This window comes from Rhodamnia argentea, chromosome 4 (genome assembly GCF_020921035.1).
Source record: "Rhodamnia argentea isolate NSW1041297 chromosome 4, ASM2092103v1, whole genome shotgun sequence".
Taxonomy (NCBI): domain Eukaryota; kingdom Viridiplantae; phylum Streptophyta; class Magnoliopsida; order Myrtales; family Myrtaceae; genus Rhodamnia; species Rhodamnia argentea.
The window spans coordinates 23,484,282-23,503,764 of NC_063153.1; the positions used below are offsets into that span (position 1 = coordinate 23,484,282).

Below are 19,483 nucleotides of genomic sequence, written 5' to 3' on the forward strand. Positions count from 1 at the left end.
AAGTCTACCGTTTCCTTCTCATTTTTTTTTCCCGCGTCTCTCTTGTTCATTTCTAATGTCGAATCTAGCAGTGAGAGAGTCGGAAGGAGCGTCGCTAAGGTGAATGATTTCTTGATATCTAACTTCTCGGTATCATATATGTAGCTTCACGAATCACGTGATAACAAAAGAGTTGAAGTTTCTTATTCAATCTCGACTTTAATTCGTCATTCTTAATTCAAATTCTTAATTGTTGCGATTTACCAAATAATGTAAAATATATAATAAAATTTTGGAATTTCATGAGTTATATCATCCAGTTTCTTCATAGCTAGAAAACAAGATGACAAAAAAAAAAACTTAAAATCATTCCCAATTTAAGAATAAGGTTTTAAATGCACATGAAATGAGAGAAAATGACATTCGTAAATACATCCAACAACTTCGAGGCAAAAGCAAAACATCAATGTTTTATTTTTTTTAGATTAATACTACGAAAAATCTCAAATTAATACACTTGTGATAAATTTACACCAAATTTTTTTTTATCACGAAAAATTTCAAATTGGTACACATGTAATAAATTTACTTTCAAACTATTTTTTTGATCAAGTAAAATCCCAAATCGATATACTTGTGACAAATTTACCTAAAATTATTTTTTTGACAACAAAAAAATTTTAAACTGGTAGACTTACACTTATTAAATTTGCTCTCCATTAGTTTCCATAAAATTGAGTTAGTGTCACAAAAAATTTCCAAACGATATACCCGTGACAAATAAAAGATAAATATCTTAAATGAGTACACCCGTTAACAGTTACGTATCATTTAATTCAGCAATTTGATGGTAAAATTTAACTGAAACCAACGAAGGGTAGATTTATCACAAATATATAAGTTTGGGATAAATTTATTATAGATGTACCGGTTTAGGATTTTTAACTGATAAAAAATAATTTGGGGTAAATTTGTCACAAATATATCGATTTGGGATAAATTTTTTTTTTTTTGGGCCCCTGCCTCGCGCAAGCAAATGAAGAACTTTTTACTCATTTCTTTTTTCCATTAATTGGCCCCCGAAAAAGAAAATTCCTTCCTCCGTCTAGGGTTAAAGGCGCAGAACCCGCTCGCGGAGACTCCGATCTGAACGCGGAAAGCAAGCAGGAAGACAGCGAGAGCGGAGGCATGGGTTCGAGAGACAAGGACCAACCGGCTTCGCGCCACCAGCCCCTCCTCAGCAGCCTCGTCGTCCGCCCCTCCAACAGCGACGGCGGCGGCGGCGGAGACGGCATCACCGGTAGTCGCGCCGCCGGGAACGACTACGATTCCGGTGAAGACCGCCGGGATCCTCTCCCGTCTTATCGCTCGGATCGATACTCCGATGACGCCGGTACTTCTTCCTTCTTCATCCGATGGCCTTTCACGTCTTTGGTTGCTTTAGAGTGGGTAATGTTTGTCAAGCGCGATTAATTCGTTTTTTCATGGTCTATTTATTCATTCTCTCCTACGCGACCTTCTATGGTGCGTGTAAGTTATGTGCGCTGTACAAAGTTCAGGTCCGGCTACTACCGCATGGCCATGAGAGATTCTGGTTTAGGGGCTCATGAATAATCCTGATGGTAAAATGTTGACGTGAGCGACGTCGCAATCCTTCAGAATAAGTATCTGATGTTTAGTTATTTGGCTGTGTGATTCGACGTGCTTAGCATGGCCACACCCGGCATGGCCTCTCATCTATGCTATAGCAGAGCCAGAAGCGTAGAGGTGTGGCTCGCTTAGATCTGTAATTTTGTTGGTGTGTTAATCACGTGTATGAACTTTTAACTTTGTTTCTTCTGATAAGTCTTTTTTTAGCTGGTTGTGTTTTTGGTGATTCGTCGAGGTGCTGCCAAATGTTTGGTATAGTTAGGAGCACTTACGCTTTGTACAATCAGGATGCTACTTGCTATGAAAATTGCTCAGAGTTGATTTTGTATGGCTTAAGTCAAAAGAATTGCTAGTGCTATCATTTGCAATTCCGTGTCTTCTTCCCCATTGTGGCTGAAGATGTCATATGCACCGGAAACTTCTGACCCAAGTGCCATGTTGGGGGTGTGAGTAGACCTGTAAAATTGGCTCATAAAACCATTCCTTAAACCATATATGATGGATTGAATTGTTATATTCAATAAATGGGTCATAAATGGGTTTACAACTTAGACCCGACCTACCTCTATGACTCTCTTTTCGTATTTTCTCGCCCTCACTCGATCTTGCACTCGCTTACTCACTCCACACTCTTACCTTTGTTTGGATATGAGTTGTCCTAGATTGGATTAAATATGGAAGTGTTTTGCGAATACGGGTTGGGTATGGGTCATTTTGCATTGCGATAAATGGGTCTATTTGGGTCGTACTATTTATGACCCGATCTGACCTCCCATTTGATGAGTCTAGGCGTGAGTCCGCACTTGGAGTGGCTTATTAATTGTCCTTACTCACCTGTGAATGGCATCACAGTTTGTGCTTTAATGCGCAAGCATGTGAGGTGTGACATTTGTGAAGATGGGAAAGAAATAGAGGTTTGATGGAATTTGAAATTTTTCTTTTTCTTTTTTCTCAATTTTCTTGTTACAAGCTTACATGAGAGTCGAGCTTCATCTCCATAAACGGGAATAATTAATTTTCCATTCTTTGTCTACTCTTCTATGTTTCATATTGTCTTCTTCCTTTTTATCTGATGATATTTCACGTTTTCCTCTTTTGACTCCAAAATATGTTACTAGCTGTATGTCTAGATGTTTTACCACATTTCGAAGTCGTCAGGATTTGTATTACCTTGAAAGCCACAGTGATAAAAGCTTGAAAGCCACTATATTATTTGCTGCCATTGAAGAGCTTGTGCTAGTTCATGAAGGCTTGTTCCACCTGTTATGAGTTGAACATTCATGTGTGCACATGCTGTTTTGAATAGATTTTACTCTGAAGCGTTGAATAAACTCTGCTGTTGTCTATTACAGCTTTGAATGTGCCTGCAAGAACTTTGGTCTTGATGAAGGCATTCCGGTATGGGTTGGTTTTAAAAAGTCAGGGTTTTGGATTTTTGATGGTTAATTATGTCTTTGGGTAACAAAAGGTTGGAATGGTTTATGCCTGGTGAAAGTACTGGTTTTAGTAGAGTTATGTATCCATGCACCTCATTTGTGACGAAGGGTGCTTTTAGGTAATATTTTGACATACTTATGGGATAAGAAAAGTGGCAGCAGTTTCAGTTTGGATTGAGGCTTTCAGTTGGGATGTGCACTTGAGGATTTACTCAGCATCTGAACTTGGAATGTGCTTACTACTATCGTTTTGGTAAAAGTTCCTTGTACCTCATCATATTATCAGTCCGTGGCTACGCATACTGACTGGTGGGCTGTTTTCCGTGCCTGGGGTTGGTTGATCGGGTCCCTACTCCCTCTTGTCTGATACAGCTTGGTCACTTTCCATGTCGAACTTTGATGAAGGTGGTTTGTGTTTTTTCCTGCGTTAGGGCTGATTGCATTTCAAAGTGGTGTAGTTGGAAATTTCATGAAGTATTTGGTGGTGGCTATATGGAATCTGATTTGAAAATGGTGAATACCATTGAAGTTAAAATGCGGCATAGCTTGTTTTGGTTGAAGGATCTGTTAAGATTCTTTTTTGTCCTTTTGGTGGGTGCTGGGACAGTCAAATGTCCTTTGCTGCTTCAGTTTTTACTCAGCAAAATGCCGGAGGTTGGGAATTATTGCTCATGTCATTTGCAATGTCTTTGAAATACTTTGTTGCCAATGTGGTTGGCAAGTGGTGAATTGGTAATGGATTTGGGGAAGACTACACCTTAGGAGAACATCTGCACGGGATACCCTTTTAAGAGTCACAGAGAGGGATATTAATGGAATCCATAGGCAATAAGGGGTGACAATGGCATTTGCTCCAAAATTTTTCTGCTGGGGATGAATTGCATCATGCTCTAAGTTAACCAGAAATGTGGATTAAGCAGGAAATATATTTTATTGATGTTTGGGATTTTTGTCAAATTTGTTGCACTCAATGGATGAGTTTTGACTGGAAGGGACTGGGTTCATACGTTGGTGTAGTTCGATGAGTAGCACATTGTCACCTTTTGGTTCTTTCACGGGTTTACATCTGCTGCTTGTCGCAGGTGCGGTTCATCTGGAGGTCCTGTGGGGTTTTGTTTGGACGATGTCTTTGATTTGGTTGGTTTATTTTAGCCATGCTTTAATTTATTGTAGACTGTGGATGTGGATGTTCTTTGTCGTGGCTTGATTATATGATTATGTTAATGTTGCATTAATGGTTTGGGAGGTCTTTCATCTGCTTAGGGAAATATTAATTCACGGATGTAGTGGTTTGCACGGTAGACTTGAGGTACTTGAATCTAGGAAACTATGGACTTTCTGATCCTGAAGACCATAAAGGGCATCCTAATTGGTAAGAGCAAGTGGTGCTTGGATCTCACCTTCTGTGGTCAGTCTGTATGTTACAGCGGGTGAAGTTATTGAAAAGTAATGACTACGCCATCAATTGTATATTCCATCCCTGTCTACCTTTTATCTGATTTTCACGATACACAGCCAGAGGAGCTGTCTTGACAGCTGGTAGCAGTTTTCAAAAGTCAGTTGGGTTATCAGTTGACGCTTGGCACTTTCATGGATCGCATGCTACTGGCTATCATCACTACATTAAATCATCTAATTTTTTATCAGTCTAATTATGTGGACATTTCTGGCTTGTTTTTGTCCAGGATTTAGAATTCGCGCAGGTTCTATATCTCCTGTACGTCATAGGAATGCAGAACGTCGCTATAGTCCAGATCTTGATCGTCCGCCGCGTGGCCGTGAATTTGGCGGCAGGAGGGAGCCTGGTAGGTTCCAAGACTCTTCTCCCCATTATGGTAGAGGAAGGGGCGGTGGTAGGCTCTATGGCAGGGGTTTCGATGGTCCTGGATTGGGCCCTCGGCCGTTCAGAGGTGAACCCATAGCTAGAAACAATCCTAATGTGCGACCAAGGGAAGGGGATTGGTACTGTGCGAATCCTTCGTAAGTGATGATGCTAAATCTTCAGAATGGTTTTATGTTATTGTCCTTAAGGTTACTTGCTTAAAAGGATCATGTAACAATGTCAGTAGTTGCTTACGAGACTCAAGTCTCTAGTATCTCATATTCCTGCAACAGAGAAATAGAACCATCTGCTTCTCTTTCTTTTATGCCCAAAGTGCATGCACTATGATCCTGAGAATTTGATTTAATTTTGATGATAGCATTTGTGCTCAACACAGCTAGAGAATTTTTGCACCGCTCCAGCGAGCAATTTCCTATACTCTATGAGCTTTGATGCTCTTGTCTTGCGCTTGATATTACGAGTCTGACTATTAATTGCGTCTAACACCCCGATCATCTTTTATTCTCTTAGATGTGGCAATCTGAACTTTGCGAGGCGAGATCACTGTAACAACTGCAACAGACCTCGCACTGGACACAAGGGTAGCCCCAGAAGGGGCTATCTGGCCCCACCACCTCCATATGCTGTTTCGAGGCGTTTTCCTGGGCCTCCATCACATCGTTCACCTCCTAGGTCCATGAATGGGTACAGGTCTCCGCCTCGTTCATGGGCTCGGGGTGGGCCTCGAGATTTTGGCCCTGGTGGTCTACCCCCTCCCAGGCATGAAGTTGGATTCTCTGATGACTACATGCGAAGGGAACCTGTGGACTATCCAGAAGATGATTATAGGGGAAGGAGCAGGTTTGACAGACCAATGCCGACTGACTGGGCCCACAGAGATCGTGGAAGGGATAGCTTTATAAGCGAAGGAAAAAGCTTTGAGAGGCGACCACTATCACCTCCTCTGCACCCACCACCACTTCCTCCGAGTCATGACCGGTGGGCACGCGACATCAGGGAGAGGAGCCGTTCGCCTATTAGGGCTGGCCTCCCACCAAAAGATTATCGTCGGGATCTCTACATGGAGAGGGGACGAGATGATCGCCATGGCCTGGGTAGAGAGAGGATTGGTGATCCTTATTAGCTGAGACACGATTTGCTGCTACAGGTCCGATTTTTGCAGGCTTTGAGGTAATTGTGTAAAGGATGTTGATGGTTGTAGGGGTTTGTAGGGATGTTGGAGCTAGAATTGTACTGCTTGTGATGAAGCATTTATGGTTTCGAAGTGTGTACGTTATACAGTTGTTTGTGGTCTGCTTCTCTGTGACTGGTTATTCAAGACGGAACTTGCAGAGATTTTTCTCTCCAGCAACAGGTTGCTTGGGGATGTTTCATGTTTTTTAGCAGGTGAATGCTCTTATCTACGATGGTCCGAGTCTGTCTTTACAATGTCTATCCGAGCATATAAACGCCGGCGATTAATTCAAGCAATCAAGTGCTGATTGAATACAATTTATCCGCGCATTTGATTCGGTGGGAGTAAGGCTGGAACGGAATTGCTATTCCATTTCCCTTTCACATCTCTGTTGTTCTAAGAGTACTTTTGAACAGGGATTGCTCGACCTTTTTGTGAAAGGAAGGGTTAATACTATCAAAATCTCCAAACCGATATATACGTGATAAATTTACTTTAAATTATTTTTTTTATCAGCAAAAATCTCAAATTGATACATCTCCGATAAATTTATCCCAAATTGATAAGTTGCGATAAATTTATCATCCGTTGGTTTTCATTAAATTTTACCGTCAAATTACGAGTTGGATGACACGTAGCAATTGTCGGTGTGTACACATTACCTTTTGTTTATTACGGGTGTAATAATTTAATATTTTTTGGGGTATTAACTCAATTTAATGAAAACTAACATATGGTAAGTTTATCATATGTGTACCGGTTTGAAAATTTTTATGGTAAAAAAATTAGTTTTAGATAAATTTGTCACGATTATACCAGTTTATGATTTTTGGTTGTCAAAAAAATAGTTTGAGGTAAATTTGTCATAAATGTATCAATTTGGGATTTTTTGTGGTTAAAAAAATTATTTGAGATAAATTTATCACAATTGTACCGATTTTAGGTTTTTCGTGGTATTAACCATTAAAACGAATTAGCATTTCAGGCTCAAGGAGTTGGAAAAAATGCTCACCCCCTTTGTAGAGGCATCGAGTTAGAATTTGAGTGAATTGCCTAAAGCATGAGATTTGTCTTCCTAGTCCGCGACACGAGGAAAGGAAAATTAAAAAATAGAAACTGTGTACGGACATCCTTTTTTCCAGCATTAAAAAAAAAAAAAAAAAGGAAACGAGATTCAAAATTGGACATGCGGGACGGATACTGTTGAGTCTCCACTCTTCTTTCTCGATAGTAATTTGGTTGATCAAATTGAATTCAAACCGAATGCCAAGTCCAAACGGCCTTTTGAAGTGAACTTCTCTTCTTTTCCAAATATATCCGAGGCTGATGCAAGAATCTCATAACCTGAGTTTCTATTATGAAAGTTTGGGAACGAATATATAATCATTTGAATTAATGAGAAAAAGGGGATCATTTCGTGACTGAGCTTTGACACGGCACATTAGTTACGTAAATACTCACAAAATCGCCAAGCATTTCGTTCACTCGATCAAGCAAAGCCGCGCAACGCCCTTCACAAATGTTCTGCACCGGTTTCGATGGAAAATTGGATAATAGCATATGACGGGACATAGCCTCAGGGTAAAATGACACACATTTAATAGGGGGCCAATTTGAGATTTCTCGTCTACTTTATGTGGGGGGTGATTGGAGACGACGATCGGTTTCACGGGGTCATTTTGTGATTTTTGATATTTCAAGGGGCCATTTTGGAATTAACTCTTGTATCAGATGCTGGCCGTACCGTAGTGTTTACCCCCCCGGTCAACAATTTCTGGGGGCGATTCCACATTTAGCGCCATTTTTTTTTTTCCGGGGTATTCGCTTTTAACCGGGGGGCGGGAGACAATAGCATGCGCACGGACGGAGGGGCTCCGCCAATGACGTCCCGCCACGTGGGAGCGATCCGAGCTCAACAACAATCTCGAGGGTTTTCGATCATCGCTCTCATTCAGTGCCGGGCGGGGAATCGCACGGTCGACGACCGAAGCTACGTACCCTTCTATGAATTCCGACCGTCGATCCCGTTCCTCCGCTGTCGCCCGTCGGATGAGCTCGGGACGGGCATCCGGCCGTCCAATAATCGCAAAATTGAAATTTCAAAACCTCGGGAGAGAGAGGGAGGGGAAGAAAGAAACGAAGAACAGCACCACAACACACCAAAAGCCTCCCCCTTTTAATTCTTTTCTGTCTCTCTCTCCCTCTCCTTCTCGCAATTTCGCTCGACCGGGAGGAAAGAAAAAAGGGATAGATTTTGAACTACTCTCTTCGCAATTTGATCTCTGTTCGGCTCGGGAGCTGCAGTCGCTCGTCGCGTTCGATCACACTGTGCTCGGAGGTCGCCCTTCCCTCGTCACTGCTCGGGTGTGAATCTCGAGCTCCGCGACGAGCTCACGGCTTCGGAAATTTGAATTTTCGGAGGTGTTTTGTTCCGCTCTGCGAGCTCTGGAGCTAAAGGCTTCTGAATCCGTCCTGATTCGAGCGAATTCGGCGGGGGGTCGTGGAGCCGGATTCGAGTCTTGGGGACGTGGTTCTCGGTTTTTTTTTTTATTATTTGAAATCGGGTTGTGAATTTGAGCTGGAGACTGATGGGGGACGGCGAGGCGAGGGAGTCGTCTCCGAGGAGGCAGCAATCGGACGCGGGAGGGAGCTCCGTGGGGGCGGCGGACAATAGCACGGGGAAGAGATTGGCGAGGCAGCTGGATTTCACGGGGGGCGGAGGCGGCGGGGAGAGAGAGAGCGTGGCGTTGCCGCAGCATCCCCAGCCGCAAGCTGTTTCTCAGGCGGTGGCGACGCAGCCGTCGCAGGTGGTGGCGCTGCCGGTGGCTCCTCTGCAGGCTTCTCATCCTGCAGTGAGGTTGGTGCGCAGTTGGTTTGTTGGTGATTTTCTGCGCGCGCGCGCTTTTCTTCTTTCTTTTTTTCCCCTCGGGAAACTTATTGTTTTGTTCGAGGAAACTTTCTGGTTTCAAGAGTGTCTGGAAGAATCAAGAGGGAACAATTGGCCTGTTAGATATTTGGTAGTGAATGCAATTTTTTAGTTGCAGCATTGAGCTAGCGAATCGATCGATGAAGAGTGTTTTGCATCCTAATTTTATATGAAGAATGGAGGAAGGAAGTTTTGAACGCACATACTCTCTCTCTCCCTCTCTCTAGTGGTTTTATTCTTCCTGCGTCCATTGTCTGCTTCACCTTCGCAGCTCTTTCTTATTCCCAGTATCTGCATTTCTACATTGTTACTTTCGTGTTCAATGGACGTATTTCAGCCTGGGAATGGTGGAAAGGTTTGTTTAGGATGTTGATTGTTGATATCCTTCACGGCTTCTGGTATTTATTTTCTTTTTGGGAAATTGTGGGAAATCTAACGTTGTTAAATTGTCATTGTTGTTGGTAAAAGGTTCTTTCTTTCCCATTTAAGATTATGAGATTTTGACTCATTCACTCCATTTATCTTCATCTTCCCAGAAGTACATGCATCTATCTTTTCTGCACGAGAATAGTTTAGTGCTTCTAAAGAATGTCTATCCCGTGGCAAGATTTGTTCACTAAAGTTTGGTCTCAATTAAAAACTTATTGAGTGCAATAGGATTCTAACTTTCCTTTTGTGCCTGAAGTTTTCATGGTAAAGAGACTTTAAAAGGTCTAAAAGAGTATGTATTATACTTGTCATTTTATCACTCCTTTTGGCAGTTGTCAGAAAATAACACCATGTTACTTAGTGAGCTTGTTGAATTTCTGATCTTGTAGTCGTCTGAAATATGTCAATGCGGAAAATTTTTTCTCCCATTTTTTGAACTAAAAGAGTTTCCTTATCAGTGTAAAAGTGCACTTATGATGGCATTGACTCTAAAAATACTCTCTAATTTATTCTTTTTCTTCTGTAAAGTGGAATTCCATTTAATTCAAATTTTTGATCATGGAACTTCTCTCTCTTTTCAAGTTGGGAATTCTCTGTTTATCTCTGTTGAATCTTTATTTGATATGTTGGTTCCCAATACTTTCACCGGGCTCTTATAGTGTTAAAGTTCATTACATACTAAATTCTCTATAAATTGCTTTATCACAAGCCAGTAGGATGAGGCTATGGTCTTTTTCTCTGTTGTCTACGATTCAACTACTGCATTGGTACTCTCTATTACCTGTTATGACCTCTCAAACATCTGCATTTGTGCTGGTGCCATTCAAGTTGTAATTCTTTTGTTGCTGCACTGACAAGACATGGCTTTGCTGGGATTTTTTTATTGAGCTAATGTTATATTTATGTTCTTTGCCTTGCGTTTCCAGGAGAATCGAATCTCCAAAGGCGAGAACGAGACCCAATGTGGAAGTGAAAGAGGGCACTCCAAAGAAGCAAAAGCAGTGCAACTGTAAACACTCACGTTGCTTGAAGCTGTAAGTACATTTCTGCAAGAACGGAATGGTCATTTTAGTGACTATGTACTGATATAACTTTCTTGACTTTTTACTTTGGCAACTGGAATTCTATCTTTATGTATTAGTGGACATTACCTGCTTATTTGGCACCATCATCCACTATCTTGAAATCATCCATTATTTTTTGCTCTTCATGAGATAGCACATTTTCTCCTATAACTTTTTCTGTATTATCAAGGGTGCGTAATTAAATTTGTTGCTACTTAAATATTGGCTAATGTATTTTAGCTATTAAGTCCATGTAAAAAAGAATATCCTGCAGAAAAGGAACTTCTAACATACGCCTGTTTAACATTCACAGAGAATCTACGGCGTTCATATAAGGAGTTTCAATTTTTCATGGTTTAAGAAGTACATGAACTCTTTGCAGAAGCTGCTAGTCAAGATAGGCTGTGTGCCAAACATAGACACAGTAGAATATGTTAATGTGGGCTGTGTTCTTCGGGATAAAGAACAGGATGGAACTTTACATTACTTTTCTAGTTCATTGCTTTGATAGGAAAGGTATCCAGACATGATCTTCTTGAGTATCTCTGATTGAAAGCATGTCGATTTAAGTCAGCATTTAGAGTCTCTTATTCAACAGATGTGTTAATTATCTGTTGATTGATGGTGTCATTTGCTTTTACTATGGTATAGATCATCAGATGCTCACATTAGGTGTCGCTCAATGGTCCACTCCATTCTAAGATTGTGATGTCGTAGTTATTAACTCCCAATTCAAATCTCTTCTTCAAAAAACTCCTCATTAGGTGCGAGATTAGTATGCATGGCTCTGCTGTTGAATGAAATTGTGCACTATAATGACTTCAGGCCATATTTGGTACATGGAATGGAGGTCATAGTGGAATCAAGATTCTGGTTTTCATTCCTTTCCTTATGTTTGGAGAGCACCATTTTCATTGGAGTGAGTGTTCCTGTTCCCATTGGAATACCTGTTTTGCACTGCTTCACATGAGGAAGGAATTCCGATTCCTTTCCCCTCATAAAGTCACATGTTATGTTTTTTCCAGATGTATCCTTATTCTCTCTCATACTACTTAAGGGAATATATGACATTTGACTCTAATCCCATTTTGGATTGCGCTTTCTTTTAACACAACCAAACATAAGAATAGGAATAGCAGTTCCATTCCTTGCCTTGGTTTCCATTTCCTTTCCTTTCTTCCTACTAAACATGTCGTTAGAGTAGGTTAAGCTTCTTTCCCTTGTGCAGATGGAAAGAGTGTGATTCTTTACTTGTTTTGAAGACATTGGTAGAAACATGCTACATGCATTGGTAAGGATTAAGTTGCATGGTGAACATGAGTGTCTTTCTGAATACTTATAAATGATACGAAATTCAGATGATTGTCCCCTGATCAGACCACTCAAAATGTGATCTAGGTTTGGTAGATATGTTGGGAAGTACAATAGTATAGTGTGTAATCCATATCTGGGCTCTGTTAATGACCATGTCTTCTAGATAATGATGGTGAGAATCTATTTGAGGATCACTGTTTGTACAAAATGGAACCTTTTGGTTTTACTCAGAAAAAGAATGGATTGTCAGGTCGCCAGACAGAATGTAAAGTTGTTGGTAAGTACAGTCAAAACATGTTGTATTTATTGAAGGATAAATTACCTTGGTACAGTCAAACATGTTGTGCGAAATGCGGTTTTTTGGTCTATTGAGAAAGAGAAATGATTCTTAGGTCGCCAAAGAGAGTGTAAAGTCGGTCGTAAGTACCGTCAAAACATGTTTTTGTATTTATTAAAGCATAAATTACTTTGACACTCCTTACCGAAAAAAAAAAAAATTTACTTTGACACTGCTTTTGTTTTGACAAAATCGCAAAGACACTCCCTGTTTTTTGCAAAACTACTCTGACACCCCTTGTTAGTTTGTGTTTGATCCACAAATAAACCTAGATGGGTGCTATCAGATTAATTTTATGTATCCCTGCAACTTCAAAACTCAGGGTGGTGGAATAATTACCTTGATTAAAACTTTATTGTTGGTATGCTGAAAACCCTACATAGTCATAAATGAAAGGCTTCTAAATGCTAGGCAATTTAGTCTGTTTTCCGCTGATGCTAGAATAAGTTTCTGTAACACCAGAGACAGATCTTTGCATACAAGTTTCCATGAAATTTTTGAAATCTGTTACCAAAAAGTTTTTAGTTGTTTGACTTTATGTCGCCAGTCTATTGTGCAAGCTTCATAAGCTGTGCAGGGGTGATAATTAACATGTGGAGTGTGGACATTGGATAATGAGAAATATATGATCGGCTGTTATATTTTCTAGGTATATAGGACATACCTTTAGGGTGTGCATTGATTCTTTGTGGCACAAGCGGTGGGAAGGGCCATTATTAATGTCAATAGACACTTATTAAAGAAATCGATTTTAAGTTAATCTCTTCTTTTTCAAAATCTCCTTAGATACTTTGTCCTTTTCGATTTCTAGGTCATTATTATGTTCTTTTGAGTACTTTGCATCATGAACCGTGCTTGGCCTTCTATTATACTTAAGAGTTAGATTATCTTGGGCCTTAAGGCGTTACTTCATTGTTGTTTTATTGTCTTAATTCAATTCGTTTATTTTGTGGTTGAATATGATTTTTCAGCTGACTGAATATCCTCTAAGTGATATGGTCTTGATCTCCCTTTTTGATCAGTTACTGTGAATGCTTTGCATCTGGTATATACTGTGATAAGTGCAACTGCTCAAACTGTCACAACAATGAAGAAAACGAAGCTGCAAGACGAGAAGCTGTTGAAGCTACTCTAGAACGTAATCCGAATGCTTTTAGACCTAAAATTGCTAGCAGTCCTCATGGAGCAAGGGACAGAAGGGTGGGTACTTCCCATTAACTAAACTTCCTATTGAAATTGTTTCTTTAAATATGTCCCCTTTGTCCACTTTCATCCCTTTCTCCTCCTCGTACACTAATAGCATGGTTAGATCCTTTTACTGCTTGTGATGCGAGACTGAAAGAAACTAATTAAAGAAATCTTAGCTTCTATTTATTAGTTCAATTTAAACACGTGGTTGATGTGTCTACCCATTATAGTTATATCACAGCCTTTTCCTTTGTTGAACTGGGCGTTAATAGTCATCTTGTGGTCCTTCTTATCTTATTGTGGCTATCGCATTAGACCCTGTGCTGATTTTGATAGTATACTTTGTCAATTAATTTCAAGCTTTTGGAGGACAAATGAGACCGAACTTTACCTTCTTGGGAGCTTTGACATTGATCTTCACCAAAACAAATGTGTACAACTCAATACTTATGTTGGATAACTGGTTTATGGCTTCAAATGATACTGGTAGAACTAACCATAAACTGGTAATCACTTCTGTTAAACTGTTATCTCATATTGCATGTTTATGGGGTTTGTTTGGGTTTTATATGCATGTAGTCCCCTTCCATCAAATTTTCGAGGTTTTTGGTTAAATATCCAACATGGTATGAGTCATATCTGGCTGCAGGACCTTGTGTGGCTCTTGTTTGTCAATTCCACGTGCCCTTCTCTCTCTAGTTTGCATGTGAGAGATGGTATTAAGATATTTTTGATTGCTTGTCTATTGGTCAGATTGGACCGCATACGCATATATTCTTCCTCCATCTAATAGCTTGAGTTTTTGGATTAGACTTATTGACAACTTCCGCTTATTTCAGGAAAAAGTCAATAGCTTTCTTACTGTGGCTTGCTTTTAGAACACATGGAGCCAGAAATCAAGTTTGTCGTCAAATGGCATGTAAAGGTGTCTGCAAAGGTCCCTAGGGTTTACTTGGTGTAAAGGAACTTAGCTGTCTGAAATTGTCATCTTGTGGTGTATGAGTGAGAAAAGGTGTGGAAGAATAGGAAGACATTTTTGTTGCTTGGTGGAGCATAACTACATGTCTCTCCTTTAGTAATTGTTGATACTTCATACTATTTCTGACTGTTGATGACAAACACATGGACTTGTTTCAAATTAATGTAGGAGGATGCTGGGGCCTTGGGGAAGCACAATAAGGGCTGCCACTGCAAGAAATCAGGCTGCCTCAAAAAGTACTGTGAGTGCTTCCAAGCCAACATCCTATGCTCGGAAAACTGTAGATGCATGGACTGCAAAAATTTTGAAGGAAGTGAAGAGAGACAGGCTCTATTCCATGGGGACCATGCCAACAACATCGCATATATTCAGCAGGCTGCAAATGCTGCCATCACGGGAGCAGTTGGATCATCTGGTTATGCATCCCCACCATTAACCAAAAAAAAGAAAGGTCAGGAACTCTTCTTTGGCTCAAACTCGACTGTCAAGGATCCATCCATCCAAAGGCTTGGGCAATTTCCACAGGTAAACCTGATAATTGTGTCTTATGTTATACTTTGGTGATGATTGTCTAGGTAGACATCAGCTAATTTATTATGCCCTCACTTGTGTTCTGAGCTTATCCAAGAAAATACGGAGGATTTTTATGTCTGAAAACCTGACCATCGATTTCAGCATAAACTTTTTTGCAGCCCTATCTGGGTGTGTATTGACTATATGTTCTATGTTCATGTCAGCCAAACCATACAAAAGCCTCCACACCGTTTTCCTTGTCATCTGCACCTGTTGCCCACGGTGGTAGCAATACATCGTCGGCTCCTTCAAAATGTACATACAGGTAGATATTTTTTTGTTTCTCTTTAATCAAGTGAAAACCTACATTCTTACAAAAGGTGTCTTTGTCCTCATTGAAGGTCCCTGTTAGCAGATATCATTCAACCACAGGATGTAAAAGAGCTTTGCTCTGTTCTAGTGGTGTTATCGGGCGAAGTTGCCAAGACATTTGCAGGTATATATTGATGGCTGATCTGTCTATGAACGAGCTGAAAATTGCATTAGATGTTACCTTGGCTAGTTCAGCCACTTATTGGAAGAGGTACAATTAGTTGGTAGTGGGGTCATTTCTCGGTCTCTTTGATGAATGATAAACACATCATCTGAGGGAGAATTCTGACTTATAATCTGTTGTTTCAAATTAATATGCGAAGCCATCACCCTGTGCCTTCCAGCGTGATGGAGCACAGAGAGTGCACATTGATCACAGTGTGTACTTGTCCGTGGCTTTCTATGTTGTCTGATCGTTCCTTTTGTACACTCAGTTTCGTTGGATAGATACAAGTACTAGCAAAAATGTAGCAAGAGTTTTGGAATTGTGTCTTGATGGTCCATCATTGTTATCTGACTTGCTAATCTCCTCTTCATGTTCGATCTCCCTTGCACTTCATGGGTCTATGCTATGGTGCAATCTACTTTCCTTTCATCTTACCGCGCCTACGACTACCACCACCAAAGGCCTGAACCACTCTCAGTCGTAGTTGCTGATGATGTTTAGGAGCTGTAAGCAAAAGTGAAAACTGAAGTGTAATTTCACTGTTTCAAGATCAGAAGTGAATATGTAAGTTATATATTGTCATGGGAAATCAAATAGAAAAGAGACTTTTGGGATAACATATCTGTGCTAAAGCCGTCCAAGAAGCTAATAAATTCTTTATCCAGTATCCAATTGAAGGAATAAGGCTGTGGCCTAGCGATGTCCAATACAGACTGCAAAAGCATTCCAACTCCTCCCTATCCTATTATACCCTGACCCAATATGAGATGTCTTCTGACTGTGAGAATGTGACTTCTATGCATCGTTGTCCCATCCACAATGTGATAACTGGAAAAGAGCTCAGTTTAACCTTGAATAGATGTTTGTGTGCTGGAATGTTAGGGAGAAAGGGGTGTGTGACAAAATCCATTATTACTAGTCTTGTCATATCCCTTAGCTTTCGATGAAAAAAAAAATATCCCTTAGCTGTTTAAGGGAGTGCTTTGTGGATTTTTTTCCTCTATGGAGACTGCACCAAAATGATAACCAAAGATTTGTTGAAATGAATATAGAAGTTCGGATGCTTCGAATTGATGTACTGCAATCTTCATCCACTAAACTTCATGCTTGGTCATAGTGACTTTCTCCTCCTGTTATAGTGAGGTTGCTGCTTTTACTATTACTAGCTTCATAGCTGGATCTTCACTTTTCATGCATTTGTGAGCTTAGAACAGTGAAGGATTTCAACTTTATGGGATCTGCCTTATTTTTACGACATTTTCTTACTACTTGTGCAATCAGTCTCCCCTGTGTTGCTTTTTCTCTTCCTCAGCAACTGATATGGGCAGGTTTCTTTCATATTGTATTTTCTTCCAGCTTCATTACCGGCTTGTCATTGTTTTATTTGGCGACTGTGTTTCAGTATTACTACTAGTTCAAGTAAAAAGAAATTCTGTCTCTTGGAAATGAAGTAGTCAGCTTCTGTGATATTGCTATTATCGATGTTAATTTGTTTGCTGCCGGAATTGGTGGAAGTATGTCTGAATGTTCTTTTCTCCGACTGGTATCACCTGTGTGCTTGTTGCATTCGTAAACCAATAGAATATTGAAGGATTGCTGTTACTGACTTATGGTCAATGTTCTTACCCAGAAGAAAAAAATGCAAAAGAAAAGCAGGTGGCAGATCAGACAGAAGCTTCTTTTGCTTCATTGACACAAGACAGGACTCAAAGCCTGAAGGATCCTGATAGCGGGAAAACAGCAGCTGACAATTGTTCAAGCTCAAGCCAGGTTGATAAAAGTGGTCATGAGGAATCAGTCACAGACAGTGCTGAAGCGCCAAATGGAAGACCCATGTCTCCTGGAACTTTGGCTTTGATGTGCGATGAACAAGATACAATGTTCATGGCAGCTGCTTCCCCGAGTGGGTTGATGGGCCACGACTGCAATTCATCCTCACAGGTTTCTCATGGACAAGGAATAACAGAGGTCTACGCAGAGCAGGAAAGGATTGTGTTGGCGAAAGTGCGAGATTGTCTTAATAAGCTCATCACTTTTGGAGAAATAAAAGGTAAGTTTGAATACCCTTAACTCAAATCCGCTCTCCTGCTTTGAAGAAAAGTCGAAAAGAGAGAAGATTGAGTCCGTAGCCCCGATGCGTGAGTTATCCTTCTGCGTATTACATGTTGCAATATGTTGACTGATATTTTCGACACAGTTAAAGCCTTGAAAGTTGAGGTCGTCCTTTCTGCAGTGTATACAATATGGTGTCCCAATTGATTGTTTCAATATGAAGTAGCATAGTCAGCAGTTCCAAATGTGACTGCCAAATAGTTCTCAAATAGCAATCCGTAACATCTCTCAGAAGTTAGAAATAAGGCATTTCTTAATATCTGAACCAATTAAACCTACATCACTCCACTTCTCAATAGATAAGAGGGTTGGAGTATTGGACATAGGATTTGCAAATATTTGATGAGATGCCATAGTTCAATAGCATGATATGCTTGCATGATATCAAGGAAATTGCCTTAGAACATTTCACATTTTCTTCGAAATGATGAAATTGCACACCATTCTGTTTTTTTATGTCCTTGCTAATCCTTATATAAAAACCTGATATTTGGATGCTGGATGTTCTGCCACACATTAATGTGTTTCTTTAAAGCTACCTGTTTGGTACTTTGATGAAGTAACCTTCTTATTATTAGATTCTCATAGCGATTATTTTCGAGACAGAAACCAAGTATTCCTCATTAGCCAGAACTGAATTGGGACTTCAAAAGGACCCTGTCTGCAATGGAGCTGCAAACGGAAAAATTGAAACAGGACATCAACCATGGTTGGAAAACAATAGCATTGCCAGAACTGATGTTCCACCAGCTTTATCAACTCAGGTGATTTCCACAGTAGTTAGCACTTCCCATACAGACAATTCCAAAATGTCTCGTGCTCTTGAGAATGGGTCTATCCAACCAAAGGTTGAACAGATATGAAAGTAGTTGAACCAAAGGAGATTCGTAATGAGCGAGCACGGATTGCTATGGCATCGATATACGCAATTAAACATAGTGCACAGATGTAAGTCCTAGCAAAGCAGATGGAACATGAGTAATGCAGAAGTTCAACGTAGGCTTTTGTGACGGTGCTGACATGACTCCATTATGGTTACTGCAGCCATAACTTCACTCAATGATTTTAGTGTTTGAGCTCTGATTTGATTTTGTAAGGTTAGGCTTTGAGAATGCGCCTGAAGATGCACAGATGTCACCTTGTTGTATGTGCTGAGGCGGCATGATTTGTACCCCGGATGTAAAGATATACTCGATTATTTAACTGAGATAGAGTATTTCGATAAGTTTTCCTATACTCATGTATCTCAAAGAGAAATATGGAATGAAGTTACTGGTGTATCCATTTTTTTTGGTTGACTAGCTACTATTTCATGCATTGGACTGGATTTGTAGTTTTAATATCTCACTTAATATCCAACGGAACCTTAGGAAAGTGGGGCTTCATATGTTTTGCGATGGCCGTCGAGAAAAAGTTTAGATTGTTTGTAAAAAGCTCGAGGCTTAGATTCTGAAAAATGATTCATTCCCATGGCCGCAATTGTTTGTGAACGAGGTAGTTCATTTCCTGATGATGCTTCACTTGCGCCATTGCCATCAGTTGGACTGCCGCCATTGATGGGAGGCCGCTTTTGTACGGTTGCGCCGGCACCTACTCGTTTTGCAAAGTTCTCAGAAGGCACTGTGGTGTGGGGGTTCTGAGGAGTCAGGTCTAGGTCATCGAACCAATTCCTGTGGAGAGCTAGAAAAAGTGGAACGTGTGACGTGCCCACTCAACACTATTGCATCTTGTAATTTATTTTACAGCAGTACATTTTATTCTAAAGATAACGGCGCTCAAAATTTTCTCCCCTAACAAATGGACAACTATAGGTGCAGAGAAACTCCAAATTAAATATTTAAATGAGCACATATTTGACGTATCTACATTGAAAAACAACAATGTTCTGCTTTCGATTCCCTAGAGTCAAAATAGTCAAACATCCTGCTTACTGGTTGCGTTTCCCTTTATCTCATCACTCTGGCTGGCTTGCAGTTTCGATGGCTAGTATTGGGCATGATA

The 19,483-nt window shown here is 40.3% G+C and overlaps 2 protein-coding genes across 5 annotated transcripts; both read left to right on the plus strand.

Moving 5' to 3' along the window:
• The first annotated feature begins 1,103 nt into the window (after window positions 1-1,103).
• LOC115740613 (RNA-binding protein EWS) lies at window positions 1,104-6,271 on the plus strand. 3 transcript variants are annotated; one of them, XM_048277734.1, is made up of 4 exons: window positions 1,228-1,372; window positions 2,982-4,147; window positions 4,751-5,045; window positions 5,419-6,271. In XM_048277734.1, the coding sequence occupies exons 2-4, from the start codon at window positions 4,087-4,089 to the stop codon at window positions 6,029-6,031; spliced, it is 969 nt and encodes a 322-aa protein (XP_048133691.1). In that variant the 5' UTR covers window positions 1,228-1,372; window positions 2,982-4,086; the 3' UTR covers window positions 6,032-6,271. The 3 variants fall into 3 exon arrangements, with proteins under 3 accessions (XP_030529988.1, XP_048133691.1, XP_030529989.1); XM_030674128.2 differs by lacking the exon at window positions 2,982-4,147 and having other exon boundaries at window positions 1,104-1,372; XM_030674129.2 differs by having other exon boundaries at window positions 2,982-5,045.
• Window positions 6,272-8,282: 2,011 nt separating this feature from the next.
• On the plus strand, window positions 8,283-18,718 carry LOC115740610 (protein tesmin/TSO1-like CXC 5). Of its 2 annotated transcripts, none has more exons than XM_030674123.2 (8): window positions 8,283-8,939; window positions 10,364-10,471; window positions 13,175-13,352; window positions 14,488-14,844; window positions 15,057-15,157; window positions 15,234-15,328; window positions 17,001-17,420; window positions 18,089-18,718. In XM_030674123.2, the coding sequence occupies exons 1-8, from the start codon at window positions 8,671-8,673 to the stop codon at window positions 18,343-18,345; spliced, it is 1,785 nt and encodes a 594-aa protein (XP_030529983.1). In that variant the 5' UTR covers window positions 8,283-8,670; the 3' UTR covers window positions 18,346-18,718. The 2 variants fall into 2 exon arrangements, with proteins under 2 accessions (XP_030529983.1, XP_030529984.1); XM_030674124.2 differs by having other exon boundaries at window positions 17,004-17,420.
• Window positions 18,719-19,483: the final 765 nt, after the last annotated feature.

What these genes read in the sequence shown, in the direction of transcription:
- LOC115740613 (XM_030674128.2), top strand. Translation starts at nt 1,168, where the DNA reads ATGGGTTCGAGAGACAAGGACCAACCGGCTTCGCGCCACCAGCCCCTC. An exon ending in TCGATACTCCGATGACGCCG is followed by an intron (nt 1,373 to 4,750) that starts GTACTTCTTCCT and finishes GTTTTTGTCCAG; the next exon opens with GATTTAGAATTCGCGCAGGT. An exon ending in TGGTACTGTGCGAATCCTTC is followed by an intron (nt 5,046 to 5,418) that starts GTAAGTGATGAT and finishes TTATTCTCTTAG; the next exon opens with ATGTGGCAATCTGAACTTTG.
- LOC115740610 (XM_030674123.2), top strand. Translation starts at nt 8,671, where the DNA reads ATGGGGGACGGCGAGGCGAGGGAGTCGTCTCCGAGGAGGCAGCAATCG. An exon ending in AGTTGCCAAGACATTTGCAG is followed by an intron (nt 15,329 to 17,000) that starts GTATATATTGAT and finishes GTTCTTACCCAG; the next exon opens with AAGAAAAAAATGCAAAAGAA. An exon ending in CACTTTTGGAGAAATAAAAG is followed by an intron (nt 17,421 to 18,088) that starts GTAAGTTTGAAT and finishes TTTTCGAGACAG; the next exon opens with AAACCAAGTATTCCTCATTA.